Source organism: Thunnus maccoyii, chromosome 11, assembly GCF_910596095.1.
Source record: "Thunnus maccoyii chromosome 11, fThuMac1.1, whole genome shotgun sequence".
Lineage (NCBI taxonomy): Eukaryota > Metazoa > Chordata > Actinopteri > Scombriformes > Scombridae > Thunnus > Thunnus maccoyii.
In genome coordinates this window covers 14,521,415-14,538,029 of record NC_056543.1, presented here as the reverse complement: position 1 = coordinate 14,538,029, position 16,615 = coordinate 14,521,415, and the positions used below count along the sequence as shown (strand labels likewise).

The window sequence follows — 16,615 nt, the reverse complement described above, 5'->3', positions numbered from 1 at the left end:
ACCATGTGAATCAGGACTTTTTTTGTGTGTGACATTTACGGGTCAGCATTGTTTGATTTGTTATATTCACAATTACCATTGGATTTATTTGTTTTTCTAAAAAGAGACATAGTGAAATATAGACTCCACACATTTTTTCATTTGTCAATTATTAAACAAAAGAGATAACGTATTAATTTATTTTGAGAGGGTGTTGGTGGCTGCTAAGGTAAGCTATCCCTCTCCTGGCTCTAACTTCATAATAACGGACAGATATGAGAGTCATATCGATCTTTTCATATAAAGGTATGTTCAGGCAGAAACCAAAGCAAAATGTTTGCATATATCCACACCGCTCTGGGCAGTTTAATCTTGTCTTTCCATCGACTTTGTATGCAATCATGGTGCCTCTAAAATTGACTTCTGTCTAAACACCCTCTTAAGTAGAAGGAAGGAAATTGTCACTACTCTTTGGTAGACAATCTATGTAATGGTGACACTGTTTCTAAATTACCTCAAACAAAATTTTAAGAATGTTTACTGCAATTTCTGGTATATATATATATATATATATATATATATATATATAGGTATAGGTACCAACATGTCTGCAATAAGCTAATAATGGCCATATTTGCCTGGCTAATTTATTGGGCAGGCTCTAGTTCTCACCGGCTCTTTATAACCGCATGTTTAAGTCCCCAAACTAGGGGTTATCTCCCTGTGCATGCCAAAAAGAGATTAGGGGGAGATAGTTCTTCACTTGCCATGAAGATGGCTGGCTGTGATAACATTTTATAGGGTGTATCCTTTCAGTACAATCCTGAATAACAGCTTTTTTTTTACTGATTTAGGGGAGAGCTTGAGTATGCCCTGACCAAATTAGGTTCTTTCATTACAGCAAAAAAGGGAGTGTGGGCTGGAATATTGGGAAACCATCTCTTCCTCCTCATTTCTGCAGCAAATCTGTAGACAGTTTGGGCAGCATATCAGGAAAATTATTGAGAAGCTTGATTTCACATGACAGCGTTGGTGTGGTGCTGAGAATTCACTTTGATGGCTATTTCCATTTTTTTTTTTTTTTTTTTTTTTTTATCTCAGCCTCAGTTTTAATGAGAGGGTATGGAGGGATATTTGTTACCAGTTGAAGCTTAGTGGAAAAATAGACAAAAACTGAAGGTGAAGAGGTTTTTTAAGGATCGCCCACGTAAGCATATACTGTAGGGACATGTTTGTTTATTTGCTTGTTTGTTTCGTGTGTGTGTGTGTGTGCGCACATGGCAGTGTAAGAGTGATGCCAACTGCTATGTTTTTGTCCTTCTCCTCCCTGCTCCTACTCAACCTATTCAACCTGTCTGCCCCGCCCCCCTTCTGTCATTGTCTCTGTCCTCCTGGTGATAATGTTTCATGCATTCTCATCGCCTGCATCCTCTTCTGTCTTCATCATTCACTCATTTACCTCCTTCTTTCCACTTTCTTGTCCTAAGAACCCCTCTGATCGCAGCGGGGGTGATCGGTGGCCTCTTCATGGTGGTGATCATGGGGCTGAGCGTAGCGGTGTCTGTGCGCCGGAAGAACATTAAGAAGAAGAGAGCCCTTCGTCGCTTCCTGGAGACAGAGGTGAGCAGGAAAGTAGATGAAAAACAGATAAACGGAGAAAGGAGTAATTGCTGCTTGTAGCACTGGAAGATCATGTTGGCAGGAGGCTGTGCATGACTGAGACAAAACATAATACATAAGAGACAGATGTATGACACCTACTACTGCTTACTACTACTACTTATCTTACTTTGGCATAAATGAGTCTTTACTGCATTACTGTGAGGGAGTTCTGGGAAATCTGTAAGACATACAGTATAAATATAACCTTGCCATAACCTTGGGTTTAGAGATTTGAAAGCATTGGAAGCATATGAGAAATACAGTATGAGATGCAAAATTGAAGGCAAATTAGTGAAAAGGGTATTCTTATTGTAGATTTTCTCATTAAAAGAGGAGCAAAATTATCTTCAGCACATGATTGACAGCTTTTAGTCGAAGTCTCTCATTCATTTCTGAAGAAAAAAAAAGATCAAAACATAGGAAATGCCTGAAGACTTTTGTCTGACTTTGTACGTCTACATTGTTGAACGCATATGTGTGTGCTTTCAAGTCTGTGTACATTTGTGGATGCGTGTGTGTGCGTGTGTGTGTGAAGTCTGACTGAAAGAGAGAGAAAAGATGGAGACATCTTTTCTCTCTCTTTCAGTCTTTCAGATTTCTCATGTCTCCAGACGGAGATTGCGGAGGTAGAAAAGTGTCAGAAACCCAGAGGTTCAGGTGTTGATTTTGTCATAGTATACTGGAGAGGACACTTCTGTTAGGAAAAGGTAAAGGAGCATACAATTAGCAGAGAAGAAAGCACTTTTCCCCTCTGTTAGAAACACGAAGAGTACATCATTTAATGCACTTGTGTGTCTATAGTGAGAATAAGGTTGTTTTACTGTTTTCTCACTCTTCAGAGCACAGTATCAAGTATCAGTGATGCTTCTAATGACAAAATAGCACTAATATGGCATATTGTCATGCACATATTCCTCTCACATGGCTGACACTTATACTCTCTCTCTTGAGTACTTGTAATCTTCTCTTTTTTCTTGGTTACATAGACAAATCACAGTCCTGGCTACACTAATGTTCAATATATTACAGAGGCATGCTTCTACCACATTATATGGTTAATAAAGAATACTTAGGATATACACCTGCATGAGAAATAAGTCTGCTGTCAATCTTAATGACGGCATAATAAAATGTGCCACCAACAATGTTAAAAGTTAACTGAATGCCTAAACTGAAAGTATTTAATACATTTAAGAAACATATTTTTCTGAGAGCGATCCGAAGATGTAGGCGGAAGTTTACAAACCTCTACTACATGCATCGCACTAATAAACCTACACACAACACTCCTGTGGTCTATGTAAAGCATTTCAGTTTTCTAAATGCTTTTCATCCAATACAGCAAAGTTTTTGTGTATGTGTTCAACTATATGTGAGAAAAATATCTTAACAGTCACACTTTTATGAGCAACCTTGGCAGCTTAAACAATCAAACCCAAGCTTACTGGGCTGTGCTGTTACAAGCTGCACCAAAGGTAGAAGCAAATGTCAACTTTAGGAATGAATGCAAAGTTCACAAGCCTGTGCTCCATGAAATCTTCAAAGATTTCAAAATAAAGATTCCAAATGAAATTCTCATGCTCTGAATGAAACTATACTGTCTGCATCTGTTTTCTGGCCTTGAAGAGGAGAATTCTACTTTTTTTCAGATGTTTCACATTTCTATTAAATTGTGTTTTCCATCTTATTCCACTGCAAATCATGTACTGGAGGTTTGTTGATTGCTTGTAATACCAAATGAAGTGTGAAAACTTGCCAGCGAGGGTTAAGACACTGCATAGATCAGATCAGATCAGTCAAAAGTAGTAACATTACAGTAAATTTTATCTGTCAAAGTCTTTGTGATAACCAAGGCCACACAGACTATTGAACAATGCCTTCATTCATGAGTGGGGGGACACTTGCCAATCACCAATCCAACCATACAAGCTCTCACTGTGAAAATGCTGTACTGTATGTCAAACGGTGGTCAGTAGCTATTTTTTCATGTTTTTTGTGTTTTATCTTTGTCTTTTTAACCATTTCTAATAAACAGAGCAGCATGTCTGAGTATTTACTCATCATTCTGTTGTCTCACAATTGTTATTGTGAGATATGTTTCAACTGTAGCATGGTAACATAACTGAATGGCTTGTGTAACTATGCATCATTCAGTGTTTCAGCACCACATTGTAGAGTGACAAGGTGGACAGCTCCACTGTGCTTTACACAGCCTCAACATATTCAGCACCACTAATGCTGAACAGCTCCCTGCACGGTGGAATAGCATACAGTACTTGTTTGTGTGCATGTGTGTGTGAATATAAATGGTCATTTTTAAGACATCTGTGTTTTCTTGTTTGTGTGTGTGTATATGTGCGTCTCCCACCCACCCTCTTGTCCTTCTTGTTTCCACCCTGCAGAAGCTGATTTGTTGTTCAATTTAAATGAGGAATGGCTATTGTTTTTAATCAAATGGTAACCATGAGCCAGAGGGACAGAAGCTGCCGACCACAGCCAGGCTGATTTACACTCTCTCTCTGTTTTTCCTCTCTCTGCCCGCCCTCCCTCTCTCTAATCTTCCACCCTTTTCCTAATTCTCCTTATATTGCTCCCTCTCTTACGCTTTTGCATCCTCTTGACTAATTCCGCCGCTCGCTTCTTCATCGCTGTCTTGTTGTTGTTTTTTTCTGCTACAGTTCCTCTCCCACTCCACATCCTCCTCCCTCACTCCCTCCCCTCGTATAATCTTTCTCATTCTCTTGCTATTTCATCCGTTTGTTCCTCCACTTGAGAAGTAATGAGACAACAAAAGTGTCAACTCCTTTTCAGATTCTGCAATTATCCACCTCACCCTCCTCTTTCTCTCTCTGCATCTTCCTCCTCTGTTCACATATTAAATATCTCATTTGTGATATTGAAATACTCCAAAATGCCATTCTAACCCTGCTGTCATCCTAAGTACTGGACAGTGACTGTAATTACTGGTTGTGACTAGGTATTTTGCAGAAAAAAGCTTCATTATTAAGGTTATTATTATTATTTTATAAAATACATGGTAATATTAACAGGTTTCTAAGTAATCACAACTTCAACTAGACACAGTAATGGCATTTCAAATTACACTATAACACAAATTATTCTTATTTTGAAGAAGTACTTATTTTCAGTCATCATTTCAAGTAACCTGAAATTATAATTCTCAATAAAAGCTTTACAGTATGACTTCCTGGAAATGAGGTCAGAGTTTTTTAGTAACAGTTTCTCTTTTTTGCCATCCTAAATGTGGGGTATGTAAGATGGCACCATCTACAGTAAAAGGGGTTATTAAATGTACCTGGACTTTAAAAAGCTACAGTGTTACTTACTTTTTAATTACTAATTACTCGACAATATGAGAAATATCAGATATTTCAACTGTCTCTCAGTCTCCACCCATAATTACTTATGACACGTTGGTGGGCGACTGCATGACAAAATAATTCATTTTTCTGTGACCCTGTCTTACACGCTTTACTGACTGAATGTCTTCTGTGTTACTGGATGTGATTTTAGCTGGTGGAGCCTTTAACACCCAGTGGAACAGCACCCAACCAAGCCCAGCTTCGCATTCTGAAAGAAACAGAACTCAAAAGGGTGAAGATCCTCGGTTCTGGGGCCTTCGGGACTGTTTACAAGGTAAAACACACACAAAAATCAAACATTAATAATAACAGTTTGCATGTATTTAAGTTGCATTGTGTCTGTGTTGGATCCTTGCCACATTAACTAATATACTTCTAAATTTGATATGATGTGAGACCTTTGAATAAGAGGAAGACAAGAGAGACAGATTGCAGGATCATTAATGACAGGAAATGAGATGGAAGGCTGGAGGCGGGAGATGAAAAGAATAAGTAATAGCAGACATTGAGACCCCTGGGGTTACAGTGAAATAAGAGGTAGCTGAGGTCACAAGCAGTGTGATGATAGGTTGGGGAGAGGTTAAGACAGACAAAGCTGGAATAAGAAAGAATGGACTCTCTCTCACTGAAAGCATCATTGGTCATTTTGTAGATCCATCCATTCACATTATAGCACATTTCTGGGTCAGAGTTATGGTAGCAGAATGACAGATGTCATTTTCTAAAAAAACATCTTGCGCAATCCCCTGTGGAATCTCCAGGCACCTCTTGGCAGTGTTTATGGTGCCCAGGAGGCATCAAAGAGGCACTGGGTAACTACGGTAAATCTCCTCACTGGATCCTCTCAGAGTTGAGGAACAGTGGAGTGATGCTGAGATCAGCCCAGCCAGTCAGCAGAAAAACCTCACATCAGCAGCATGATTACATGTTCTTATTATTTCAGGGACATGTCAGAGGTCATTCAGATTGACTTGAAAATTTAGAGCTATGCTTTGTGACTCAGCTCTCTGTACACCATAATACTTAAATATAAATCCCACATTAAACAAGGACGCAGGTGTAGTGCCTGCAAGCCAAACAGCTCAAAAAAGATGATGGACAGGTGAAACGATGCAGAGGAGAGTTAGTTAATAAAAACTTAACTTACACCTATCCCCCATGTCTATTAAATGATAGTGGGGCCATATGATGTAGCAATGTACCAACAAAAGGCAGTGAAGAAGAAAACTGCTAGCTGATGTAAACATGTAAAGTTTCAAAAATAATTTTAAAATCTTCTTTGTGAATGTTTCATGAAGACTAAAAAACACATTTTAGGCCTTAAAGATACACAAACTGGATTTTGGTGAGAAACACTGAATGTAAACTATATTTGATTACTTGTCATGGTACCATTAACCGGTACTGGCTCAATTTCTCGATGTGAAGAGAATAATGCCCTTATAGGTTGTTTACCAGCATGTTACGCTGAGCTGCATTACAATCTGGTTTAAATTGGACAGTGTATTTTTTTCATATACGCAATTTAATATATTATAAACTGGAAATATTTTCCATTGTTTTCTAAGCAGAAATTATTGAAGCTTGAGCAAAAAGGGAAAATGTGTTTTTGGACATTTGGAAATAGACCATAAAAACAGAGCAGTCTCCTTTTGGGGCAACTGTAGCATCCCATTTAGGTTTAATTAGCAACATAGTGATGAGGTTTTCACTCAAGGTACTGTAGCAATCAATATGTCTGAAACATTGCTGAAATACCTAAGGGTTTACAAACTTAAAACCACTTAACTATGGAATAAATGCACAATATTACATGCTGTAAGTGTAGTTAATTTGAAAAGTTAGATTCACTCTGCTGAATAATAATCATCTATACACGTGCAGGTAGAGTGAGTGAATCAAACAAAAGGGATCACATTGAAATTACAGCTTTGATAGGACAGGTGTTTTAACTTTATTAGTGGGGGTTTTGGGCCTCCTGTCACTGGAGATATGTAGTCACATCAGGGCTGAACAAAGGTGGAAGACATTTGAAGCATTTTGAAAAGTTGAGAGGCACTTGAATCATCTCCTCTTTTAAATGCTTTGACCAATTTGGCAGCTGCTAAATCACTTTAATCCCACCTGAAATTAGATACTTCAAAATGATTAAATAGTTTTACCCAAGTCTCTTTGAAGGACAAAATAACCTTTACTCATACAGCAGGCATTACATCCCCATACTTCACCAGTGAGAATATGGAAGGTAGTTATTTGAAAGAAGAATAAGAAGAATAGGAGGGTGAAAACTCATCAATTTACTGATGGAGATTCCTCCTGTTCAAATCTATAACTTCTTTCTTTTAATAATGAGTGGGGGTTTTGTGACTTTATCTTCACTATAATGACTCATGGTCTGTTTATTTCTTTAGGGTATTTGGGTCCCAGAGGGTGAAACGGTGAAGATTCCTGTAGCCATTAAAATCCTAAATGAAGCCACAGGACCCAAGGCTAACGTGGAGTTCATGGACGTGAGTATCTTGAAAACAAAAAAGAATCCATTGCAGTTAATTGTATTTTATGCTGCTAGGTTTCTATCAGCTTAAACCTGACAATCATTCTCTACAGTTCAAACTCAATTTTTACATAAGTAAGCTGGTTTCTCAATGTATATTTTATCATATAGAAGTATTTCATGATCATACATCATATAACTGCCAGGCTGCTGTCAGAATATGACTGTCTCAAAAATTTTAGCTAATAAAGTTAAAAGCTTAATTTCACCAAGTGATTGAAACCACTTTTCACAACTTACACATCCACTCCATTGGTGAAATTAAGCTATTAAGTACTACACTTCGATTACATAGAGACCAGAAAAGAAACCATCAGAGGCCCCTAGGACCCTTATATATACACATACACACACATACACCATGCCACAGGCTCCCAAGCACAGTGCACATGGCCCCATTTATAAAACATTCACAGCCTCAGCTCATTTCAAAAAGAAAAGTGAAAAAAATCTAAATTATTACCCCATGATGATGCAATGCAGATGAAATAACTCCCATCAACACACGTACAGATGCAAACCCAGGCACACACACATCGACCCAATTGCACTCATGTTTTGCACTTAGTTTGACAGTCTGAGAGGAAGAATTTTGGAGTGTTAGCATTTCTATTTTTATCATGTCTTTGATGAATAACCTACGTGTGTTACTGTATATTTTATGCTCAGTGTGCTTTGAGTCCTTGTTTGACAATCAGAAGGGAGACACAACAAGGTTATATGTGGTCATAGTATATATAGAGGGAGAGGTACAATAAAGTAGGCTATAAACCATGCATATTCATGTATTAGAAAAAAAAACATGCATTTACATACATTTCCTGATATGTACACGGCTCCATGTGTGCATACCATGACACAAAGCCAGCCCTTCGCCCCCAGCCTTCATTCAACACTCACTGAGATGGGTTGTGTGACAAAGCTGCATGTAGCAAATGAGCTTTTATTAACATGGCATGCTGGATATCCTTTCACTGTGGTTGTTGTGTGCTAACCAGTCAATATGAAGGGGAAACAATAAAATTCACCTATATTTGAATGATTTAGAGTTCACCCAGGCAGTGGAGGAGTGGACTTTTAAACAAATTGTGTGTAACAAAGAAGCAGCAGCAGGAGGAGAGAGAAATCTAACTGAAACATAACTCTATTTTAAGATATACAATTTACTAGAAGATGCATTTACATAAAGTGGAAGAAAATACATTTACATACCCAAACATAATAACAGTGGAAGAGTCCAGTCCAATTTTGTTGATGTTTGCTTTATTCATTTCGTTTGCCTCCCAGTAAAATCGTTAAGGCTCCATCTTATTTTCCAATGGTACCTCACTTCACAGTCATCCATTTCCACAGTCTTCTTCTATTGACTCCAGAGCAGCTGGGGGCTCAGCTTTTGCTCAAGGGAACATCAGTGGTAGTTACAGAAGGGGAGGAGAGCGCCATTCATTTACTTTACCCATCCATATTTTCTCAGCCCGTCTGGGAATTCTGACTGCTGACCTTCTCGCTGCAGGCCACACTCACTTGCCACTGACTGTTTAAAGAATGTCACTGAGGATTGATCGTCTTTGTGTGTGTATGCGTGTGTGTGAATATGTTTCCCAGTGGATGGAGTTTTTCCAGTCTCTCTATTTATGCCCTTGTCTCTGATACTCACCTGTGTTCCTTATCTTTTGAGGGTTCTGAGGAGGGAAGCTCATCCTTTTAAACAGCAATCAAATCATAGTATCACATTGAGTCAAATGGGCGTTTTTAGCCCCGCAACGAAATTACAACACATTACATTACAACTCCCTGCTACCAGGGCGTAGCAAGAGGACAGGGTGTCAATATCGTGCAAGACTGTCACACATTTATATGTATGCCTGTGTGTGTGAGTGTGTGTGCTTGTGTGTAATCGTAATAGTGGCTACAGGCAGACAGGGTGCACTATGTTATTCCTGCTGAAGGCCAAACTACTGCTCAAGGCTTGTTTTCACTGAAGCAGGATATACTCTTACGGTTCGTCCTTGGAAATTGTATTCAGTAATGCTGTTTCCCTTGTTCATGAAAATGATAATATTCTGTTCTTTTCATTAAGGTTTTGCTTAGTTTTTACTCTCTGTTAGTGTCAAACAGACTAGAGCAACAAAAAAAATACATGCATAGATACAACACATTTATAAAACTATAATTAACTTTGCAAAGTGCTTCTTAAGACAAAGTTACACAGTGCCTCAGAAAAACAGTTACAACAATACCTACACTTCCTGAGGAAAAAATATCACTCCCATTGAGTTTTTTCACAGTTTGAAAGTATTTGAAAATAACCTCAAACTAAGGCAAACAACGAAACGTTGTTTGCATATTTAATGTGATTACTAAAGAAAACTGAACACATCTCTTCATGTTTAGGTTGTTAAAGCGAATGGGGTGACTACTTTTCCCAATACTGCAGTTGGCGGATTTTAATTTTAATATAACTTTGAACACATGCAAACACCTCATTTCTTTTTAACTTTATAGAAATTTAGTTTAACGAGAGTTTTTTTTTTTTTTTTTTTTTTTTTAAATCCTCTTTCATTATGTTTTAATTTGACTTTGTTCAACAGCAAAATGAGAAATAATCAGCGGGGAATGAAATGATTTCTGAAGGCACTGTACTAAAAAGCACAACAGTTATGGCCTTTTATGCTTTAGGTTATCTTAGCTCGAAAGTTACGTTTCCAGAGGCTAAAGAAATGTTGAAGAACTATCTTTTTCCTCAGTGTATTTTTAGCCAAGTATCCACATTGGGCTATCTAAACAGATTATTACTAAACATACACACACACAGTCTTGTTCTTTCTCTCTTACAATACATATCTATACACCCATATATGTACACACAAACAGTAGAAACATACCCCCTACTTGATTTCTTTATAATTTATCAGCCTATCAGCATAATTCCAAACAGCATACGTTTTTCAAGCAGTATAAGATAAGGATTCAGACAAATCAAATTAAATGGAACAGAGTTTGATTAAATCTTAACTATACCTAAAAGGCTGAGTGCTGTGTAGTCAATAGTTCTATTAGTTGTTTACTTAGAGCCCCTTTCAGACATGCACCCCTTTACGCTCCATCTGATAGCAATTTAACATGTCTCGTGTCTGAATAAGTGCCAGACAGTTTTACGTGAAAGTCACAATGGCAATCTTAACATTTCTATATCACTCTTAACATGGTATAAGTCTGAATAGAATGCTGCCAGACTAATGTGAAGGCTGTAGCAGTATAAGGTAAAATATACCCAGAGAGAGATTAAATGCATCTTGTTCAGCTTTCTAAAAACACTGCAGTACATTTCTCAATCTTAATTATGCACAAAGAAAATACATCAGTTTAATAAACTATGAAACACTGTGAAAGAGCCTTTTTTAAGTTGTTGAGGAGATTCCTTTCATATCAGTCTATAAAAACAAATTTCCCCTTGTGGTGCAACAGCGGTATAAGAAGTTAAAAAACCCCTTGTACAACCACAAAAATAATATCTCACAGGTCTTAGAATGCCATGTCACAGTGACAGTTGAACCCTAGTATCATCCTTTAAACATATGTTTACTTAAATGGCAGTCAAACAGCAGGCAGACAGAAAGACCTGGTCTCTCACAGACATGGAGTCTGATTTACCATCACCGTTATGTACTGCCACCACCGAACATCTCCAGCACACGAGCAGGGATCTGATTATGCAAGTGTTGTAATACTTGAGCCATATAAATCCTAGACTGCGTTGTGGTTGTATCTCTCTGTCAGTGCTCAGTGAAGCTTTACACGGGGTATATATCTGTCTCTCCGTTACGCTCACACACACACACACACACACACACACACACACAAACACACATCCAGCGTCACTTACTGCATGTTGTATATTTTTGCTGCACAGCTAGTTGATATGACAAGATGAATTGTCATATCAACCCATAACCCTTGTAGTCACAATGTTTTGTGTGTGTGGGTGCATGTGTGTATTCATGTGTGTTGGTAGTTACATAGTTACACAGAATAGATGAAGGTGTATTTTTGTGTTTGGTGCATTTGCTGGATGGGGCGTCTGTATCATTTGAATAATAAGTCACGTATGTTGGCATTTACAATGCTACAATCATATGCAATATTGCAGATTAATATATCATATTTGCTGTTGTACAATACTAAACCTCCTACAGATAGATGTAACAAGTGAGTTCAAAGCTCTTTAAATATTGGAGCAGCTTCTTCATCTTTAAATGTACATGTTTTCTATACAGCAGCATATGCTACTGTATGATAATATTTCAGACCAAACTTTGTACACCACTGAAAAGACACAACTGTTTGGCAGAAACACATAACTTACAACAATCTCACCTTAGTGTGTTTACTACATTTTTAGTTTACACAAAGACTGCTGACAGTCTTGTGAAGCAGTAAGTCACTTTGATGTCTAAGCTTTAAATAAAATTCTACTGTATCTGACTTAGTGGAACCTTGCTGCTCGCTTCAATAGAAACTTGAGCCTAAAACAGAATAAGGGGTCTTATGATCTTTGGTAGTTCAGTTTATACTTGTACACAAGATGCTCTATCTGCCAGCTCTTGAATGTGCTGAGTCTTTGAACCTTTACTCTGGCATTTCTCTTTTGACACTGGAAGAAAAAATTTTAAGGCCCAATACCAGGGAAATATTATGAATAGGGTATTTACAAGTGCTTGAATATATTTTTTGTTCTTAATATGCAAATAGAAACACATCCTAGCTATTCTGATTATGAACAACTGAGTTAAATGCCTGGCTTACAGAAAGTTGAGAACATAAACTTTACTTTTCTTCTTCAGCTGCCATTTTTCGCTTTTATTACAGTGACCTTCTACAGTTTTGGAGGAGAATGTCAAGTTCAAAATTCTACACTGAATTTTACAATGTCACAGAAATACTATAGCTGTGGTGTAGTTCCTACTTGTTGATTCTTTAACAATGCTTTTCAAATCCAAGCATACAAATCTTTAACAGTTGGTTATTCCCTGAACTACACAATATTGTAGAATCTGTTGACCTAATGTTTAAAATATCAACCTTCATCCCTAAGCCTTTCCCCCACATGCCTGAGTGTATATCTGTCTCATTCAGGAGGCCCTGATCATGGCTAGCATGGAACACCCCCACCTGGTCCGTCTGCTGGGTGTCTGCCTGAGTCCCACCATCCAGCTGGTCACACAACTGATGCCTCATGGGTGCCTGCTTGACTATGTCCACGAGCACAAGGACAACATCGGATCCCAGCTGTTGCTTAATTGGTGTGTCCAGATTGCCAAGGTAAGGATAGAAAAGGTTGCTTCATTAGTTGTTTGACTGGCTGCATCGATGGTTGGTTGATACGGTTGGTGTATTTATTACTTAATTGACTGGTCGGATGTTTTGGTTATTGGCCAAATGCTTGGTTGGGTAGTTGGCAGGTTGGTGGGTTGACAGATAAATTAGGGGTTGTTTTTAATATTGATTCATTTTGTTATGTGATTAAGTTGTTAATCAGTGGTTCATTATCATGATTTGCACTTCTGCTGCTTTGACTGTTGCAGCAATTATCTGAATCAATAATATGTGATAGGTTGGAGAGTTGGAGAGTTGGAAAGCCCTTGAACTGCATGTGGATCTCTACTGCAGACTGTGGATCCACTGCTTTATATTTCATGATTAGTTTGCAATACTGTGCTCATATTTGCAAAGCTTTACAAGATTTATACTTCAGTAAGTTGTTTTTGACTGTTTTTTCATGATATTTTGTATAGATTCATCCACTATAATTGCTGTGTTCCTATTATAATTCCTTTTTCCTCAGTGTCTCCCTTTTTTGTCACCTTTTCTTTGGTTAGTAGTAAGCAAGTGATGTCTGTTTCTCACTACATCTACTTTTGTTGTTACACACGTTTTACAATACTTGTTAAATGTTTTCTCTTTCCCACATTTGTGTTGTGTTGTGGCAAGCCACCATGCATCCTTTCCCCAATAGAAATCCTACTGTATAGATGTTTTATTTGGACTACATACACACATCTTTTTACAAAATGTCTCAGCTAAGAGAGACCAAGTGAATTACTACACTGTGTCCAGAGTGAAAAATATGTCTGTGTTGGTCTATTGTAAATAGCTGCAAGCCTGAGACAAGGACTAGAGATTTGGTAAAGTGCCTATGAGTGTGTGCTGGTGTGTGTGGAGGATTCAACAGCAGACAGCGGCGCCCCTTGCTAGCCTCTCTGGAGAGCTGAAGTAAATAATTCAAAGCCTTGCTTGACTCTGTATGGGAAAGTGTGGAGTGCAGGGAACTCAGTGGTACAGGATCATGGATGAAGATGTGCATTGTAATTAGTTATAATTTAGCTGTCAATATTAATAGGTGACAGCTACACCTAATAGTCTCTCACTCTGTCTCTCATGGTATCTGTAGGATTTGGAACAAAAATTACAGACTCACAAATCACCATAATGTTGAGTCAACCTCTCTGGCACAGTCTAACCATCCTTGCAAAACTTGAGCATTATAAGCCTCACAAATATGTTTTTATATTATTTATATTATTTTATATTATTTACTAAAACAGTATTCATAACAGGGCTATTGTATTGGATTGCATTATACCTCTGTATGTGTCATATGATATAATTATCTCTCCAAACATGCTGGATTAGGTCAATAGCTGATGAAACTGTCATGCACAGAGAGCAAAGTAATGGGTTAAAAAACAGGAAAGCAGTATGAAAATGAGTCCTAGATTTAATATCTTAGACAAATATTTCTGTTGCCATTTTTGGCTAAATCAGAGGCAGGCAGTACCAGTGAGCTTCCACCGGAAAATATTAAACCATAAATTAAACTTTGGATCACAGTTAAAATCATACCACATGAAGTGCTTTTTTTATACCAAAGCGATATGTATTAAGTCTTACCGCACTGACAAACTTCCCATGCTGTGTAGCACAAATATTTTCATGGTATGGAATTAATCACCTAAATTGCTTCTCGGAAAAAGGAGGGAGATCAGCTATGTACACATGAAAAAATATATTCCCACTGTGAACAGTTGTCAACATGGAGAGATGTATAATTCATAAAGGGTAGATACAATGATGTATTATTTACCACCATTATTCTGTGTCCCAAGCATGTATTGTTTAGTGTTTTCAATAATTGGCTACAGCTCCTGGGGACACAAATAGCCGTCAGGGGTCGCAGTTAATAAGATGCACAATCATGGGTTCATGCACACACAACCACATAGACAAAGTGACCTCCACGACGAAGGACTCTGAATGCCGATAAGGTGAATTGGGACACTTAAGACTTAATGCCATCAACATCCCCGAGTGTAGTGCCCATAATAACTTATTCCAGGCTCTTGAGTCTTGAAACATCTTTTCTGCAAATTATTTCATTATCTTTATTGTGGATGTATACATCGACTCATGATGGGTCTTACGGGGATCTCAGGGCTCTTGTAAGTGATAGTGCTTCAATTTTTGAGGCAGCATCCCTGTGGCCCTCCCTCTCTGTCATGGTCACAATCACAGCCATAGATTAATAATGGAGTGATCCACCATGAGAGTCATACTAATGAGCAGATTCATCAGAGCTACGAAGCATGCAGGGTTCTGATGCTACAGAATGTCTTTTCCCTCTCATGTTTTATCTTTCCATATCCCTTTTCTACAACCAACTATAGTATATCACTTCCTCTTCATTATATCTGCTTGCTTTTTGAGTTATCCCTCTTCCTCTTGGTTCACACCTTATTTGCTTCTTGCTTTTACAGTGTTGTGTTGCTACAGTGTGAGAAGTTTCAATTCTGGAACTGCCTCTACAATATTCAAAATGATATATCAAAATATGATACCATCAAGCAGCGTGTTGTTCAGTTGATCTGGGCAACTTACTCAAGAGGCTTTTCACAAGTGGACATTATGTTGCTTTGTCTTTATTGGATGAAATGTTTCCATATTTTGCTCATGACACAAATCTGTCAAGTAGGTTAGGGGACATGAAATTCACTTTCAAACATGGTTAAAGCTTTTAGTGTTAGAGATGGCTTGATATCACTTTTTCATTTCCAAAAGGAATACTAATGCAAAACTATTACTGTGTCTGCTGATACTCCAGTATACCAAAAGAGACAGAGGGGACAGTCTATCATAAAATGAACTGATACCATTCAGATAACCAGAAATCTTCCCCCCTTATCATTTATTAAACTGTCAATAAGCCAACCATTATGTAACTGGCATGTTCCTGGCATTGTCTTGTAAAATGCTGCTGCAATGGATCCCGGGGTGCCACTTTTTGGAGTTTATATGTAATCCAGTGTGCTGTCAGAGTTAGTACACACATTTGATTTCCATATATCATCTGTTAAAACTCACTGCCTCAGTGTTCTCTGAGCATTTTGAAAACAACTCATTGACACACCTGCACACTACAGATGTTGGACAGCTGAAATGAAAATAAATAGGGGTCGGTCATCCAACATAATATTTCCCTTTTTCTGCTTTGCCTTGTCTTTGGTGTCTGGAGGAAGTTTGTTATGATGAAGCACACTTTGCATTTAGCTGTTCAGCTTGTTGCTAAGTATATGTAAATGAGTGAGCTGTCAAATGACATCTTGCTTCTTCTCTTTACACACAACGTGGGAGTATACAAATATTTACATGACATTACAGGGTCAGTAGTTTGTATCTGTTTGCAACTTTATTTTTTTCTGATATGCAATCCAATACTTTTGGCTTTCATTGGACCAATATCAATACTGAATATCGGATCGGCACATCCAGTCATTAGATTACGACTGTTGCAGCTGTAAACAGATTCCAGATCTTACATCTTTTTGTAAGTTTGATATTGGTAAACCTTCTTGGCATGACAGGGAATTTGGTGAAAGTATCACATGTCTTCTTGCAATACTGAAATCAATCTATTGCTCAAACCACAATTTTTGTCAATCTGACAGCATTTTTTCTACCTCTGTGCTCAATTCACTGTCAT

The 16,615-nt window shown here is 37.9% G+C and overlaps 1 protein-coding gene across 2 annotated transcripts in view; it reads left to right on the top strand.

Moving 5' to 3' along the window:
* The window catches only part of LOC121907139 (receptor tyrosine-protein kinase erbB-4-like), a 349,464-nt gene that overhangs the window by 277,445 nt on the left and 55,404 nt on the right, over positions 1 to 16,615 (top strand). The window contains exons 17-20 of one of the 2 annotated variants that reach the window (XM_042426534.1): positions 1,467 to 1,599; positions 5,176 to 5,298; positions 7,436 to 7,534; positions 12,718 to 12,900. In XM_042426534.1, the coding sequence (XP_042282468.1) occupies positions 1,467 to 1,599; positions 5,176 to 5,298; positions 7,436 to 7,534; positions 12,718 to 12,900 (538 nt within the window). Of the gene's footprint in view, positions 1 to 1,466; positions 1,600 to 5,175; positions 5,299 to 7,435; positions 7,535 to 12,714; positions 12,901 to 16,615 lie in introns of both variants that reach the window. The other variant, XM_042426533.1, reaches the window with a different exon arrangement.